Consider the following 18,345-nt stretch of genomic DNA (forward strand, 5'->3'; position numbering starts at 1 on the left):
TCCCTCTCTCCCTCTTACCCTCTGTGGCAGGGAGTATCACTCCTCGCATCCGAACTCCAGAAACTGGGTCAGACGACGCCATCAAGAACATCTTGGAGCAGGCCAAGAAGGAGATCCAGTCCCAGAAGGGAGGTGAGTACGTAGGTGGGTGAACCACGCAAAAGTAAGCCCAGAACTTGTATTTCAGAATTTTTTTTTTGCATTTTTGTTTGTAAAAAACGAATTTTTCTTTGTTGACTCAAAGTGGTAAAGGTGGTAAGTGAGAGAAGTGAGGGTGGTGTTCGCCGTTGGTGACGTGAGTTTGCGTGGCTCTCCTCACAACCAGGCGACAACAAGTCCTCCCTGGGCAGCTCGTCGGGCCGCAGCAGCAACGGCGCCGGCGGCAACTCAGACGACACCATCAAGACTATCCTGGAGCAGGCGCGGCGCGAGATGGACGCCCAGCAGCAGGCCCTGCTGGAGATGGAGGTCTGCGGCCGCGAGCCGGCCAACGCCAGCGCCCCCGGCGCCCTGGCGGCGGAGCAGCGGCTGGGGCCCCCGGAGCGGTCAAAGGGCCTGCCACTCCCCACCTTCATCAAGCAGGAGGAGGGCGCGGCCACCTCGGTGGCGCTGTGCATGGCCAACCAGATCAGCAGCCCCCAGACGCCGCTCAGCGTGCTGTCCCCCGCCGCCTTCGTCCAGAACATCATCCGCAAGGTCAAGTCGGAGATCGGCGATGCGGGGAGCTACTTCGACCAGCACTGGTCCCTGGAGCGCGGGCCCCTGGGGCTGATCGGGGTGGGCGGTGCTGGCAGCTCCCACCCCTTCACCTCCGTCTCCCCGTCCCTGTCCTCCTCGTCCTCCTCCGGGCCCCCCACCCTGGCCCGGCCGTGGCCCCGCCTGGAGAACGGCGAGGGCCTCCTGCTCCACAGTGAGGAGGTGTCGGTGGCGGAGGAGGCGTCGGCGGCCGAGGAGGAGCCGGCGCCGGGGCCGCCCGTGGAGGTGAAGGTGGAGTCGGACGCCTCAGTGAGCGGGGAGTCCCCGGGCCCCGGTGGGGGCGGGGGCCCCGGGCCGGCAGGCCCCAGCCCCGGGCGCCTCTCCTACTACCCGGCGTACATCCCCCGCGCCCTGAAGCCCACGGTGCCGCCGCTGACCCCGGAGCAGTACGAGATGTACATGTACCGCGAGGTGGACACCATGGAGCTCACCCGGCAGGTGAAGGAGAAGCTGGCCAAGAACGGCATCTGCCAGAGGATCTTTGGAGAGAAGGTCAGCCCATCATCCGGTCTGCAGACCGTTTTGGTGTTTCTCCTTTTTTTTTCTTTATAAATCAATACAAATGCAAACCTCCTGGTATAACTTCAAGCTAATGGAGAAGGAACAGGAACCGGCGTTACCTTTGTAAACAGACAGACATTAACTTGGGCTGTGCCATATTTGTGCATGTATTTATTTACATATACATATATACATATATATATATATATATATATATATATATATATATATATATATATATATATATATATATATATATATATATATATATATGTGTGTGTGTATGTATATTGGCAGCATTGGGATGTAGGGGGGTACTCCTACAGCCCATTTAGTGTAGAAATTAAAATGGAAAACCATAGACCGTTTCACCTTTCAATTGCTACATTTTAATCTTTGAGTAAGCAACAGCTTTAATACCATTGCACAAATTATTGTCATACTTTAATAATAATTTTCACTTTATTGAGTAACAATTCATAACCATTTAAAACATTGGCCAATAGCCATTGACCATTGGATTATCTATGTAAATTAGCTGCGCGAAAGCCCTGCAAAAGACGCTCTACGGCTGCCCCTTAGATTATTACGGGGCGTTGCTGCCATCTAGTGGTCCTTTGTTAGACATGTATTAAATAGTCTTGGCCAGTAGGGCTGTTCCCTTTCAACAACAGACAGTAATAGTGTGTCTTTTTCAAAGAGACAAATCAATCCTGCAGTGATTTACACAATAATATTAAGTTTAATTGACACTGTACTTTGGTCTTAATGGGGTTCAACCAAGTCAAATCCATACACTAATAGTTTATTTTTTCCGCAACAGGTCCTTGGTCTGTCTCAGGGCAGCGTGAGTGACATGCTGTCCCGACCCAAGCCGTGGAGCAAGCTCACCCAGAAGGGCAGAGAGCCGTTCATCCGCATGCAGCTGTGGCTGCTAGACCAGCTGGGCCAGAGTCTCACCCAGCTTCCCAGCCAGGGCCACGCGCAGGGTAGGAACCAACAAAGATAGCAAGGATAAGATGCTACAAATTGCTAAGTACTATTTTTAAGTGCAAGGAGGTGCAACATACAATAGGGTAAGAGGGGTGTTTGGAAATACTTTCAAATGGAACCAAACATTTGATAATTTTCTAAATAAAAATGACACTTCATTTAACATCACACAACATGGTTTATTATGAATCACATTTAAAAACATCAAAGGGAAGAAGTTTGATTTAAGTTCAATTTCAGTTTATACGTTTTATTATTAAGGAATATCCAAACAAATACATTCCAACATCGGAAGAAACGCACACCCTGTAATCTCTCAAACCGAATCCAAAACATCAATGTCTTATTCAAATTGCACAACACACGTATAATTTCTCTGTTTCTGGCACACCCCATATGTTAAATAACATTCCGGTGCTTGTGATTCCCAAGCACGCCCTCCAGTGTGCACACCCACATTAACAACAAAATCTCACAGATCTCATTGTTGACATTTAAACAATCCAATATACTTTATTTTTTCAATGAGTCCGTGAGATATTCAGTGCAATTCTACTAATATTCCACAAACATCCCCCAAGAAAAGTCCATTGCTTTTAACCAGGACATAACACAGAAACAAGAAAATAGTAAAAGTCTATTCAGAAGGGTTTAATCAGAAAGCAGAGTAATATCTAACGATAACATGATTATATCAATCGTCAACATATTGCCTTTTGCCAATACCGCATCATGTATGATCTAGCTCAACGTCTAGATGAAGGAGGATCTTTAAGGTGTTTCTACTTGTTACCCTGCAGACAAGAGCCCTGCCCTGGCCCAGTCCTCGCCCTCCCCCCCCGTCAGCCCCGCTGAGAGCCAGCCCAGCCTGCTGGGGGAGCCCGTCGGCCTGACCCTGGAGAGCAGCAAGGAGAACCAGCAGCCCGACGCCATGGGGCTGCCGCTGCTGGCCCCGTGCCTCCATCACGCCCAACCCCACCCCGAAGGAGGGAAGGCCACCCCCGGCCTGATGACGCTGCACCAGCCCTCCACGCCGCTCGGCATCCAGGAGCTGGTGGCCATGTCCTCCGAGCTGGACACCTACGCCATCACCAAGAAGGTCAAGGAGGTGCTGACCGACAACAACCTGGGTGGGTCCCCCCTCTTTATCAGCACTATCACCGTCGTCATCACCTTGATCATCTTCATCCTCAGTTTGGACTAAATCGGTGCCATTGTCATGGCATTCTTTTCCTTTCAGCAGAGCATTGATGGCAGATTTTATGATTATCACTCCGATACCTCTAGCATGTGCTAGAAAAGCTCAAAAATACTTTTCTACTTAAGTTAACAAATCGAGTGGGACTCTTCCAGACATAGCTTTGTGTTACCATTTTAGAATTGTTCTTATAAACAACCTGAATGAATCATCTCCGTCACGTCTTTGCCTAAACACAGCAGTTGCTTAACAGCCACGTTTGGTTTACCACATCAAGGGTCAGCGTCTACCTTTCCACATTGTTAACGTATGCCCTACTACACGGTGTTGATCGCACCCCTCGACTATGTAGCACAGCAAGCAAACACATTTCAGTTCCAATTCATGTTAACAACAAGTGTACGTCCCTTTCCTCACTCCTTCATTTCACGTGGCTTCAACAGAGCTCTCTGCTCCCACAGGCCAGAGGCTGTTTGGAGAGAGCATTCTGGGCCTGACGCAGGGCTCCGTGTCGGACCTCCTCTCCAGGCCCAAGCCCTGGCACAAGCTCAGCCTGAAGGGCCGCGAGCCCTTCGTACGCATGCAGCTGTGGCTCAACGACCCCCACAACGTGGACAAGCTGCGGGACATGAAGAAGATGGAGAAGAAAGGTATGGACATGCTAACTCTTTCCACGTTCGATCACTATTCCACTAATGGAGGGGTCGGATTCTTAATTATTTGTTGTTCGGTATCTCACAATCATGATTCGTTTTGAAACCCTAACCCTATTACAAATTGTTTATGGTTTCTTAAGAACCTACTCTTAACGTAACTGTTTTGCTCGTTCATGCTACTGTTATATCTGTCAGTTTATCAGTTTGGGCCCCCATCGCACCGCTAACTGTCCCTGGAAAGAGCAATCCCTCTTCTGTTTTTAATTTCCTTCATGATAAATACTAGAGCGGTCCCGACTCCCCAACCTTGGGGTTGCCGTTTCACGACCGGGTAAAGATGTTTTAGTTAGAAAATCACCGGATGCTCTCTCACTCAATGAGCTATTGCCCGGTGTAACAAAACTAATGAACCCATCCTGTTTATTAGAAGTGTTCTCAGTCTAAGCTTTAAGCGTGCACGGCCATCTATTGTTCATCTCATGCATGTCGCAGAAAACTTGTAACAGCGACCCCTGGTGGCTCTTTTTAAGATGGGTAACAGAATAGGGTCCGCGAAGATATTGTCTGACCTAGTAACGGTCCGTGGCGTAAAAAAGGGTTGGGGACCTCTGCTTTAGAAGGCTTAGTGCCGGGATGTCCTGGAGGCCTGTGTAGATCGGTCAAACCGTGAATAAGTCGTCATTAAGGGCGGAGACACGCATGTTTCTGACCTGGTTCTTAACCCTCTTCCTCCTCCTCTTCCTCACAGCCTACCTGAAGAGGAGGTACGGGCTCCTGAGCACGGGGTCGGACAGCGACTCCCCCAGCACGCGGTCGGAGTGTGTGAGCCCGGCCCTGGCCTCACTGGACCTGTGCCCGTATAGCCAGGTGAAGAAGCCCCGGGTGGTGCTGGGTGCGGAGGAGAAGGAGGCCCTGCGGAAGGCCTACCTCCTGGAGCCCTACCCCTCGCAGAACACCATCGAGATGCTGGCCTCCCAGCTCAACCTCAAGACCAACACTGTTATCAACTGGTTCCACAACTACAGGCCAGTCTGCCTTTTCCATTGAGAGGGGGTGGGATGGAGTCTGCTGATAAGAAAACATGAAAAGTGGATTATAATACAATATTGTGTTTACAATGCAGAACATAGTGTTTATGGAGAAAATATTCAGTATGTGAAAACGTGTTAAAAATAAATATACCAGCCGTTATATCCCATTTGTCATGTCTGAAAATCAGTTGAACTGAACCAAAACAGGAAGTGAAGTTCAATGTATGACACCTTGGTATCCTTCCTTTACTGCGTTATGAGGCCCCAACCACGTCCATAGTAAACATTGACATTTATTTTATTACTAATTTACTCTACGGTCGCTCGGGCTCAGCCAAAGTGGAGGGAGGTGACTTCAACAGCACTATCAGCAGCAACCCCTCTGGCCAGACACACATAACAGAGAATATATCCAAATGGTCAAAGAAAGAGGCGGGTGTTATTGTATTGCCCGGGGCTGTATTACAAGACAAGTGGATGGGGAGACATGATCATACTTTGGCAGAGAAAACTCCTAGTTATCCACCCCGATACCACCAGTGGTTCACTTATTACGGGCTGGCCTGGGGGGGTCGTGTTGTCAATAAGTACGATCAACAAAGCAGTCTAACGCAACCCGACAACCTCTCTGTCTGTATCGTCTTTAAACATTTTGAGTCAGAAGCTCATAATTTCATTTCTATTAAATATAGCTATAACAACAAGCGGGGGCCACTACCACAAGACATTGGCAGGATTCAAAAGAAGCTTGGGATATAAAAGCTAGTTCATCTTAATACTTATCCTGCCGTTGGTTTTTATACATAAGGATGGAGTCAAGTTGAGTAGTGTGTGCCCCCGTTGTTCTTACTCTGGTAGTCATAATAGCGGGGTGCATGTGTGCTGGTGTGAGTTGTGTGTAATGATTACTGTATTCCTGGCTGCCCGCTAGTTTGTGTGTCTTTCTATGTGTCTGCGTGTGTGTGGGTTATAAATGTGTGCGTGTGCATGTGTGTGTGTGTGTTTGTTTGTGTGTGTTATGTTCCCCTAGTAAACCGGTGTCTGTTTCTACTGTGTGTGTTTGTGCTGGTGTTTGTTTGTTTGTGTGTGTATGTGCGTGTGTGTGTGTGTGTGTGTGCTAGTGTGGGAGTGTACCTGACAGCAGTGTGTCTGTGTCTAGTGTGTGTCTGTGCTTGTGTGTGTATTTGTGCTCGTGTATGCATGTATTAGCGTGTGTGTTTACCTAACAGCAGGGTGTCTGTGTCTAGTGTGTGTCTGTGCTTGTGTGTGTATTTGTGCTCGTGTATGCATGTATTAGCGTGTGGGTTTACCTAACAGCAGGGTGTCTGTGTCTAGTGTGTGTCTGTGCTTGTGTGTGTATTTGTCCTAGTGTATGCATGTATTAGCGTGTGGGTTTACCTAACAGCAGGGTGTGTGTGCTGCAGGTCCAGGATGCGCCGGGAGGTGCTGATGGAGGGCCAGCCGGACAACGACGAGGACACGGAGCACCACTCCCCCTCCGGCCCGTGCAGCCCCCACTCCGACTCGGACGACCGAAGGCTCCAGCCCCCAGGGCACGCCCTCCACGCCGGACGGCCCCTCATCAAGCAGGAGGCCTCGGAGAGGGAGGACTACGACCTGCGGCTGTCCAGGGTCCAGTGCTTCTCCATGGCCGTGCATTTCCCGCAGCTGAAGAGCGAGCACGAGGACGCGGCGGCCGTGTTCCGCGAGCACCACCATGGGATGAGCAGCCAGGCCCAGGCCTCGTCCGCCACTGACGGGGCCGTGAGGTCCAGCAAGTCCCGGGGTCCCGAGGGGGAAGACCCTGGCAAGTCCCCCGTGGACCCGGTGAGCTTCAAGGCCTCGTCGGAGGCGTGCCGCAGCAGCCTGGAGGTGTTCCTCAACTCGCCGTCGGCCGCGTCCTCGCCGGGCCTCATGATGTCGGTGTCGCCCATCCCGTCATCCTCCGCCCCCATATCGCCCTCACCGCCCGCACCCGACGGCGGCTCCTCCACCAATCACAGCCTGGAGCCCGGGCAGCACGGCGCGCTGCTGCAAAGCCCCAAGGCCAACCGCAGCTCACAGAGACGCAACGAGAAGATGGCCAACCTCAACAACATCATCCACCGGCTGGAGAGGGCGGCCAATCGGGAAGAGACGTTAGAGTGGGAGTTCTGAGTGTGACTGAGATCTGCTGATGATCTGCTCCGCGCGCACACTCTGTTCCGTTTGAAAACGGGGAGTGGACGTCAGCGGGGGGCTCCTCACCGGAGGAACTGTTTGGAGGGGGGGAAATCCAGAGCTAAACACACACAAACAACCCATTCTCCCCCCCCCCCCTTTCCCCAACCCAAGATAACTTTAAAGGGAAAAAAATAATTTATAAATATGTTGAGTTTTTTGTGTCTTTTTTGATAACGCATAACTACTTTGAGATATATGTGCAGCACAAGCTGTTGTTTTACCTATTGGACTGACATGAAGACTTTTGCAGCTATAGTGTCATGAAATGCACACTAAAGTTCTGAAGATTGCCACTAGGTGAGATTAAAAATAGACCCTTGTCTTAAGCCATCAAAGCACTATAACTATTTGAGAAAAGAGACATTGACCAAATTTGCTACTTTTTGAATAGCAATTTTTCCAGATTTTTGTCTGAAAGACAGGACAGTTCAAGTCAAGTGACGTGACATCCTGCTTTCCAACTGAGGGATAGTCCTTTAAGACTCTAAATATTCAACATCTCGTATGTACTTAGTTTCTTGGTGACATGTTTTGAAAATATTTGTATCTCGGACGTATAAAATGTGGTTGTACACGTTGTAGGGTTGTCTGCAATAGCCTCCTTCGAACTGATGTAGCATGGAATTCACCCTCTGTAGTTAGACTCATATGTTATACTTGGAGCTAAAACGAGAGAAAAAAAGAATGAATACAGCAACAAAAAAATACGGTTAAAAGTTAAAAAAGAAAAAAAAAGAGAAAACATTAAGCTATCAGTAAAGTATTTAAGTGTTTTTAGTTTGTTTTTATTTTAGAATGATCCTTGAGGTTTACAGTTTTTCGGGTCCCTTTGTGCTTTTTCATGACAGGAAGTGACACGTTCACCGCGGGAGCACAGTTTACACGATTGCTTTCCAGACTTACCTCTCTAAACCCTGTAGAAGGCGCCGGTTGTCCGACTGACGTGGGCCAGAACACACAACACCCTGTTACCTCAGATTATGTTGACGCACATCATGCTACCGCTGTGCTTCGCTTCATACGCATACACGTAACCAGATGTTTATTTGAATAATTGAGAGAGTGTTGGGAGGGGGGGGGGGGGCTGTTTTTGTTTGTGACATGCCTTGCACATAATTCCACCGCTCTTTGTTCTATCGACTCGGGTCATTGTTATTCAGTCTCTGTGTTTGTGTCGTGGGTCCTTAGGGGATTTTCATCTCTTCCTTAGTCAAGGGTATCATCATATCGAACTCCCGAAAAACACAGCGAGGCACTCAGCTGGTGTCTCGCTCTGTTCGGGACCCTCGAAGGTGTTCACTGGAAATGGCTCCAATCGCAATCAATCAAAATACTAACAATCCAATTGTTTCACCTACTGACTGTAAACAAACAAAAAAGGAACGTTCTGAATTAGCAGCAGGTTCCTGCATTTTTAGAGGCTGTCTTTCAGTACTTTGGGTGAATGTTGCCTACAATAAGATGTTTGTTGAGGGTTAAGATAAGATGACCCCTCCTCCTACCTGTGTCAAAACGTTCTCTCATGCTTGCAAGCTATTCTTTATGTATTTTGCCACTTTTTTATACTCAGAACAAGTAACTAAATATCCAATACATCTTGTATGAACTACTTATGGCACTTAGGTTTTCATTATTGCGGGGAAAAATTCAAGACATTTTCAAAAATATTGAAATTATGCTTACTTAGTGTCCACAAGTCTTGCCTTTACTGTATCGTTGAAGTTGGTAGTAAACACTTGCACATGTCTAAATAGTTCAGAGAACTTTGATTGTATTATCTAGAGATATATATTACACAATAACAGAAAAACAATATCATGACGCTCTTGGAACAGTAAAAAAAAAAAAAACGGATGCTGATTATATTGAACTAAGAGTATACAGAGTTAATGAACCAAACCTGTTTGAGCCAGTTCTGGTCTGGCAAGCTTGCCCACGTTTTAGACCTTCTCTCAGGGTAGTCTTGCAATTTGAAGCTTTACTCAACAGTTGCCCTCATCAGCAGTGGAGAGATATGGTAATAACAAAGTACCCGGTGTAAAGGATGGTTGTTGTTGTATTATAAAAGGACTCGTGGAAGCGATGGCATCAGTAAAGGGTTATGCGAATGACCAGGACGTTGCTCCAATGGCAAGAGCTGTAGCAGATGTGTCATGATGTGGGGTTGTACTGATGACACTGACAAGTCTCTTCTCAACTTTTTGACACTTGTTTCTCTCGCAAATATAGGAACCTTTCATGTAGCTGCATACGACTTTCTTGCTATTTTCATAGCCTCTGTTTAGGTGCATTATATACTGTATGGTCAGAAATTACATTCCCTTTATGGGGATCTTATTGTCTTAATGGTCACACCGGACACATGGCAGAAAGTGAACTGTACTTCTTCAGACCATTACCTCTTTATATAAACTTCCTGCTATTATTTCCATTTGCATGCAATTTCATTCTTATTACACTACAGGGAACAAACGGGCTTCATTTATAATTGTTGTTTAGCCACTTAATCACCACTTAACTGCTTTTCTTTTGGTTGACCTCAGACTAGTCCACACATAAAGCACATACACCCAGCTCCCAGAGCGTCACAGCGAGGCCCAGTACCAACGAAGGAGAGTTCTGTAAATTAGGATGCAAAGAAGCCCAATGGATTGTCATTACTTAAAGTGAAACATTAAAAATCAAAAATTCTGTGCCATATCACGCCTCATTGAGTCGTCTCGAGAGGAACTTCCTTCAGTCAATTGTGATTTGGGAATGTGGCTTTTCTAGCCTGGTAGAAAAAAAGCAAAGCTTTTATATCAAGAGGCCTAAACAATAGATTATTTTGCGTTCTTTTTTGAATGACATCAGTCGTTACACAATGAAGCGTCAGTATAATTTCAGTGACTGCATGTAGGGTTGTCAGTATGGATGCAGATAGATATTTACAACTCTGAGTGAGGATTTGTCAATAAGTGAAAATTTACTTTGGAGTTCCAACTGTGAGATGTAACTTGAGAAACAGGTGTTCTTCAGGCTCAAATCACTTTACTATACCATACGTTACAAGGTATATTATTACATGTTAAAGAATCGACAAAAGTATGCCAAGCGTCTTGAAGTTAAATTTACATGTGTATCAAGCCATCATCAATACATAAAGATCCTGTTGAAGACCCGGCTGTGTTGTCTTATTATTAACATGCAGAATTCAACCAACGTCTATGAGGATAAACACATATTTAGTCTCTTGACAGAATGGCTACGTGAGTGAATTCAGATACAGGTCATTAAGGAGCAGGGGGTAAGGCATCTTGCTCAAGGATAGAGCAGGATGCTCTGGGGTCAAACCTTTATTTTAAGTCAAAGGAATCTGCAGTTTGGAATAAGGTCCCATCATTGTGGTTTATGGCGCAATTACAGTAACTGCTGCTGAAAGACACTACTGCTCCCAATACACTGTGTAATAGCATTGACGTGTTAAATTGGGCATTGTTACACAATTGCTGGACAAGTCAGTTTACTATAATTTGAGTGGGTGGAAGATGTTTGAAAAGAGGGTCCATAATCTGCATTGGAATCGAACGTATCCATTTTGGAGGTAAATGTGTGAATGTTTTAACAGTGTTTTACTGCTTCCAATATGAAAATGGTCAACATGATTATAGTCCCTTTGTGGTACCATGGACTATTCTCGTTCTATTCTAGTGTGGGGTATGCTAGTCTACCTGTTATTTATACCTGACTGAAATCCTGCTCCAGACAGCAGTTATCAGACCACAGCTCAGGGAAAGCATTAGGTGGATGCTAGACATGGGGGTCAGCCCGGGTTATTTATGTACTAAGATCTGATTTTCTTCTTTCCAGCAAAATCGGTGGTCTCTAAGCAACTGCATGGTCTTGCTAAAACAATCACTGCATAATGTTGATTTTATCTTTTTATTGGTGGAACTTACAACCACTTAAATTAAGAAAACAGATTGCCATCCAATCCATGTTTTGTTAAAAAGCAAAAAAGATTTTGCTTTCATACGTATTGTTGCTTACAGGCAGTGTGTTGTTTCTCTTAGTCAGTGAAATTTGATATTCAGTGTGTATATAAACATGATCTAAGAGGATTCATTTCAAGCTCCTCGCTTCAGTAGGTCAATATTCAAAGTTAGTTTATTAGCCTTGATCAGATTATATAACCGTGTAGATTGTTGTAGCCACATTCATGGATCCCACATACTAAAAAGTTGATATTCGAGGCTTCCTGGATACTTGCGTCTTATTCCACTATAAGCAACACAATATTTATAAACCGAAGTTAGTGTTGCTAAAGGTTACTAGCTATGTTCAATATTTTGTGATGAAAAGCAGTGAATTGATTAATAGGTTTTTGGATACAACCATTATCAAGCAGCAATATTATTACATTTATTTGTTTCTACTTCTATTCATGGGGTCTATATCTATAAGCACGTGTTGTCACGTTTTCAGATTAATTGTCAGACAGAGAGAAATGGAAATCGTAGCACCTCTACCGTCTTCCATCCCAATGTTTACATGATTTTGGCTGCGTGGTCTGCTGATGAGCTCCTCCCCTCCGCCCCTCCCCTCTGTCAAGAGCCGACCGCCGACGTAATGACGTCACTTTCGCACGGATCGCGTCGGGCTGGGACTATTCGCGGTGATGGCGACGACGAAGAACTCTGATCGGCAGCTCCTGACCTGGGCGCAGTGAAACTGGCTTCGGCTCGGATATGACTAATGTTTATTTGATCCGGTGTTTTTCATTGTTGATTGGCTGCACTGATCTTCGACTGAACCGTTGGCTTTAAGGCTTCCGTCCCGCCCGTCCGCTGTGAGTCTGCCGGTGGCTGTTCTGCTCAGCAGAGGCCTCCGCGTCGGGGTCCGCCCTCCATCTCACAACAACAACAAAACCTCTCCGGTGAGCCGCGGTAGCGCCGCTAGCTAACAGACACAACTGTTATGTGTGCATAAAAACAGAACTACACTATTCCATTGAGACCCTAAACATAGTCTGGTTAGTCCAGTGATTGGTGGATGCTAGACATGGGGGTTAGCCCGGGTTATTCTAGCTAACTTAACCGGGTCAACGTGAAGTTTTCCACAGCGACTAAAAGCAACAACGCCGTCAGTGCAGCGCTCTTTCGTTCCCTCACAGATAATAAATAGAGATAACAAATGTGTGTCATGGTATTATCTTTCTGTCACGTTAGCGGTGTGCTATCCTAGCTGTTCCCCCGAACTATTAGCTTGTTCAACATTAGCACGTCCCAGTACAGTGTTTTGAATAAACGTGACAACGTAAACATGTTTAAAAATTATATTTATTGATAACAATGCACGCTATTGCATACATGTATAATCCGATGTTTAGAAATATTCGATCGGTCTACGTTTTCCCTCCCTTTGCCTTTTTTATTTAACATCACTTCCCTTGATCACTTATTGTTTTGTATTTTAGTTAAGGTTTCTGTATACAATAATCTGCTGAATAATGCTTCATGTTGTAATACACAGTGGCCTGTCGCGGGATAGGAGTCCCGTTAAGGCTCTAATGGGCTTAGCCTGCTCTGTGCACCTCTTAACATGGACCCGGTCTGGACCCGCTCTGGGTCGCAGCCACGGCTCTCATGATCCCGTTGCGGTAAACATGTGTGTGTGCTGAAGATATGCTTTATCGGCTTGAGACAGCTTGAGTGTAGTTCCTGATACTTTGGTTGGATAGCCAAGTGTGGTAATTAATTTGCTTACTAAGTAGACCGACGGTCTGGCTTGAATAGGCACACTTCGATATTCAAGCTGCTCCTGTTCAGCAAACCCTGGTATTTTATATAAAAATGCACTTGGATGTGTATGGGTTGTATCATTCTGACCTACCGAGATCGGATTTACAGAGATCAGATTTCAGTTTTGTCAAGTGTTGCTGTTTTCTCTAATTGGAAAAAGTATGCACATGCCCAGTTTTCTATCCTTATCTGAAGATGGAAAACTAATAAGCAATCCTATGTGACTGATTAATCTTTTCTTGCTGTCAGGATTACATAAACTCCAAATGGACCCAACTGACTGCATGCCATTACCCACAAACGTGTGGAAGGTGTGTGTCCTATTCTCGGCTCATTTAAAGGCTGCCCTTACCAGAACATCTATATTTGCGTCTGAATAATAAGGGCTATTGTAGGGTTAGAGGCTGCAGTGGATGGGAACACTGTCCCTTTACCGAGTACCAAGAGAGTTATAAAGAAAACATTTAGTCTTAAATCACATGCATGTTTGCTGCCTCTCTTAACAGATTTCCATGCCCAACCACTAAAACCTTGAGGACAGGATTGCGAGACATCCTCGTCTGTTGCTTACTGCTTGTGGTAAGTTCCAAGTGATGAAATAAATACTCTACTAAAACTTGCGGTCAGCTCTGTGTCAATTTTACTGCTATGTTTTTTCAATGAACAATTGATTGGGTCAGTTCAGAATTTCATATGGTGCATAAGAAGCACACTTGATGTTCTCTGCTCCTGAAATGTGCTGGCAAGGCGCCCATGTCTTTGACTGTTGGGACATTTTAATGTGGGATTGTTTCACCACTTACCTTATTATAGCAGGGCCAGTTAGCAACCGGTGCCACATTAGCCCAGTCAATGGTATCCAAGAGGCATTCGATGTTTGGCCCTCATGTTGGTTTGTGGAAGTCTGCACCAGCCTTTACTTCCCTTGCATTTCCCAGGCCTGGTATCTGCCAGCCTCCTGATTTAGTCCAAGCAGTCGATTAGCCTGGCTAACCGCCGGACCTCATCTCAATCTACATTGAGATGAGGTCTGGGAACCACACATTAATTTTCTCGTATTTGAGGCGTGGTTTACAATTGCCGGAGCCGTTTATGAAATTGCGCGCAAGGCAGCATGGGTATATCCAGGCGTGCAGTTGATAAGGGGTCTGAGTAAATCAGACGTATAGATTAATAATGAAGAAACTCAAATAGACCATTATTTGGATGTCATAGATCACACAAACAGGAAATGGGAACAACATAAGTGGTTCAACACTTGAGCAAATAAGGGTTATGTCATGACCCCAAAGATCTACTAGTGTCAACAGAGTATCGATTATACTTTATAACAAACCTTAGCACAGACATAACTATCAGAGATAACCTTGCCACGGATGTGGCTTCCCAACAATATCTGAGAGGGAAATATGGGTCATGGGACCGGAAAATCCACAATCGCTGACTCGTTGGATTTTACTACCTCTCTTCGTTTTCAAAACAAAATAATTTGCTATTGGAGAGTAGATCTTGATTGCAAAAAGGCAGCAAAGTTTGTGGGGGATCGCTGTTTTTTTCAAAAAGGCAGCGCTGAGTGCGCCTGCTTTCAGAACACTGCTGGTTATGTAACAAGGTGTCCGATTATGTGGACGCTGCCCATGACGGCTCTATACTGAATGGTCTCTGATTCTGTACAGCGCTCTCTGGCTTTGTGGCGGGGGATGGAAAAAAGGGTTTGGGTAGGCAAACATCTCTGCCAATAGTTTTTAATTTTGTCCAGAATACAATGTTTGCCAAGTAGTACACTCATTGAATATTAGGTAGACATTGATTGACATGTTGTCTATGCAAAAAGAAAAAAGCAAACCATATTTAAACAGGTATAAATAAAACAAGACGGGGATACATTTTATATTACACTTGAATAAGTTAAGTAGATGGTAAGTATATTTTATTTTATTTTTCTCTTTTGTCTCCTTCTCTCCCTCAGCCTGGGTTTCAGTCCCAGGGAAGAGCTTCTGTGTCTGAAGACCCCACTCCTTCCTGGGGACCATGGTAAAGCTCCTCTCAGTGCATGTCATTACAGAGCCTCTTAGGGAAGCCCTCTGCTTCTCTAGGTATGCTGTCTGCTTTGTTTTGTATACAGAATTGGAAACCCTGCCTTTTATTTATCTTCTTTTTGGTAGCTAATCAGTCCGCTCTAGTATCCAGGAGGCAGCCTTCACAGCCATGTCCAATTTTGAACCAGTGAAGTGTGTGTGGGTGTTTCTGTCACTGCAAGTGGGTGTGTCCTAGTGTTGTGGATACCAGTGTGCTTCAGTTTGCACCGCACATCTAACCTGGTCTCTGCTTAAGTAAAAGGGGATCTGTATTTTTGGTTTAGGGTGTGATTTCTATTGTTTATTCTATGGTTATATCTATTGACTTTTTGGGTCTTGTGCCAGTGGGGCTGGCGCATTAATGTGTGTGATGCACTATGGGTAGGATGGCGATTTAATAAACGGACACACCATGAGAATGAGAATGTTTAGCATTTGATCAGATAACCATATAATTTATAAACTGCGCTGGGCTGGCCCAAAATATACGAAGAACCGAGGGCTCGAGCTTAAGGACGTCTGGTCGGCCTTGAGGCGGAAAAACAGTTTTGAGAAGGATTACAATTACAATTTCTGAAAAGTTTTGATTGTTATAACGTTGGTGAAATACAAATGGAAGACTAGCCTCGTGACATGAGCTCTGCAGTGCACAGTAGAGAGCGGCAGACAAAGAAAGCAAAGCTGGCTCCTCTGTGATTCCTTCTGCTTTGCTTGAAACAAACTGCCATGTGAAGATGAGCAAGAGCAAATCTCCCAAATAACGATGACTCTAAAGGCCATAACTGAAGCGTTACGCGGCAACACAATCTCAGCCACAGTACTTGTATGTAAACAGATTCCTCACAATGTTAAGCAAAACAAGGCTTTCTTAAAACCTTTACTTTACAACAGCTTTCCGTTTTGGGATGGCTTAGATTGTATTTCCGGATGGTTCCAGGAGGATGGTGAAAGAAGTTGGTTAAGAGCCCTGTATTCTACGTTAGTTTTGTATTCGGTTACATGAACACTTTTCCACTACATTGGTAGCACTTTGACACCCTCCGTCCAGTGTGAGAATCGACCAAAGACAGACAGCTTGTAATGATAGTATTTATTCAATATTCTAGGCTTCTCCCCAGGACTTTGTTTTCCATGGTGGCGCTCCCACTAGATAGCTGGCGCTCTAGAAATAAGAGGTTGAGGCGTAAGCCTTTTGATGTGTCTCTGTAATCACACAACATTCGTGGAAGGTCTTTCGAGATGTTTTGAAAACTGATAAATAACTGGCTTTCATTGCTTGTTAAACTCGTCACTTCTGAACCCTAAGTAAGGGTTTCGGGTGTCTTGTCAGAGGATAGCTACCCCTGAATTTGTTATTGGTCAATTGAAACCGCAGAAAACAGTTGGCACCGTTGAAGCGACCAAGTGTGTGAAGTTGAGGGTTTATTGCAAGAGATATATGCGTCAAACAAACAGCACGTCCTTCTAGTCATTCGTTCCTGGGGCGAATCTGAGAATTGAGGGGAATGTTTGAATTGCGCATTGTATTGGTTCTGTTTCACCCTACTTGTGGACCTACAGGAGGAGGAGGGCCAGCAGACCCTGGAGTGCGTCCAGGCCAATCAGTTCTTCCCCAAGAAGTCCCCTGTCCTGGAGGAAGAGAACATGCAGGTGAGCCGGAACATCTGTACAGCTCTTTCTAAATAAGCATTCGGGGGGTGTGTGTCCTGCACACGGATAGCAAGTTAAATAGTCTGTAGACGGGGTCGGAGGTCTTTTTTTTTTTGGTTCACAAGAGAATAAGATATGAGGGTTAGGAAGATTATTTTGAGCCACAAAAGGATGACCCCTTAAAATTGTGTGTGATCAAACTGACGTATTTGCATTTAAAAAGAGATGAACAATGTTTAGCATTGGACTCAAATCTTTTGCATTGGATGCTTTCAATTTGAGAAAGTATGCAGTCGCAAGCGCAGGAATGCCTCTTAAATGAAAAGCCCTCATGCCTAGACAACTACAGTTAAAGTTAATGTTTGAATGATATTTTGTTGTTGAATAGCATATATTTCACCACTTCTATGTTAATGCGGAGGCTACGGTTCTCAGCGTATGTGTACGGTTCTCTTCCCGCTTCCATGCCAGGTTCCCTTCTCCCAGCTGCATGGTGAGTTCACAGAGTATGTGGGGAGAGCGGAGGACGCCATCATCGCCATGTCCAACTACCGGCTCCATATCAAGTTCAAGGAGTCTGTGGTCAATGTGAGTCAGGCCCTCCGTTAAATATACCAATAGTAAGCGTTTAAGAGGATTACCTTAACGGCAGCCCCCTACCATGTGCCGTGTATGAGACGACGGACACAGTGGAGGCAGTGTCCACAGCGTTGATCAAAGCGAAATTCCACACCATGCCGCTAACTATATTTATACCGCTCTAGTAAGTGGCTTAAAGCAATCCGTCCGGTGTTTCCCACCCATTTGACCGTGTTCTGGTGGGGGGGGTGCCACGCGGAGCAGATCTCTCTCTCTCTCTCTCTCTCTCTCGCTCTCTCTCGCAGTTCTACTGTTGTTGTTGGAGAAAGTGAGGCAGAGAAGAGAGGGGTCCTCCTTCTTCAAACGTCCTACATGTAACTATTGTGTTAGTGTTTCAAAACCCCACCAAATAGATATTGAATACTGTTCCTAACTTTCCATCCACGACTAGTTTAATATGTTTTCCAAAAACAAGCAAGGCAGCAGGTGATCTAACCCTCAGTGTTTTGTTACTTGGCTGCTGCTGCGACCGACCAGGCCAGGGCTGCACTCCTTCAGTCTTCCTTTTCTTCTAACTTCTTCTACCATTCTCAGGATTAAACACATAGTAAAATGAAAAATTCCTGTTCATTGACTTCAAAACATTACTATTGTTTCTATATTAACTGCATAGATGTGTGGCAAAGGGCTGCACATCATTTTACAGTCCCCTAATTACTATGTATTTACCTGGTAAAAATGTGTTATTATAATCTATTCTTTTGTATATCACTAGTAAATAAGAGTTTACTACATAGAAACTACAGCTCAAATACTCCTCAGCTGAAAGACCTCAACTAAACCTTTCAACTGAACTAAGTCGTTTTGTAGTTCTAGTTTTGACGTTTAAAGTTGGTTTGG

At 45.3% G+C, this 18,345-nt stretch overlaps 2 protein-coding genes across 2 annotated transcripts in view; both read left to right on the forward strand.

Annotated features, from left to right (window-relative positions):
* Positions 1–7,292, forward strand: part of cux2b (cut-like homeobox 2b) — a gene marked incomplete at its 3' end in the record, with an annotated part of 88,674 nt that extends 81,382 nt beyond the window's left edge. The window contains exons 16-22 of the mRNA XM_079756399.1: positions 31–132; positions 326–1,248; positions 2,081–2,246; positions 3,051–3,380; positions 3,892–4,098; positions 4,853–5,129; positions 6,560–7,292. Coding sequence (XP_079612525.1) covers positions 31–132; positions 326–1,248; positions 2,081–2,246; positions 3,051–3,380; positions 3,892–4,098; positions 4,853–5,129; positions 6,560–7,292 — 2,738 coding nt within the window. The remainder of the gene's footprint in view (positions 1–30; positions 133–325; positions 1,249–2,080; positions 2,247–3,050; positions 3,381–3,891; positions 4,099–4,852; positions 5,130–6,559) is intronic.
* A 4,705-nt stretch (positions 7,293–11,997) lies between these two features.
* mtmr3 (myotubularin related protein 3) overlaps positions 11,998–18,345 on the forward strand; it is a 30,856-nt gene continuing 24,508 nt past the window's right edge. The window contains exons 1-5 of the mRNA XM_079751677.1: positions 11,998–12,273; positions 13,645–13,717; positions 15,108–15,172; positions 16,777–16,866; positions 17,338–17,454. Of these exons, the coding sequence (XP_079607803.1) occupies positions 15,170–15,172; positions 16,777–16,866; positions 17,338–17,454 (210 nt within the window). The 5' untranslated portion in view covers positions 11,998–12,273; positions 13,645–13,717; positions 15,108–15,169. The remainder of the gene's footprint in view (positions 12,274–13,644; positions 13,718–15,107; positions 15,173–16,776; positions 16,867–17,337; positions 17,455–18,345) is intronic.

This window comes from Pollachius pollachius, assembly GCF_949987615.1.
Source record: "Pollachius pollachius genome assembly, chromosome: 1".
Lineage (NCBI taxonomy): Eukaryota > Metazoa > Chordata > Actinopteri > Gadiformes > Gadidae > Pollachius > Pollachius pollachius.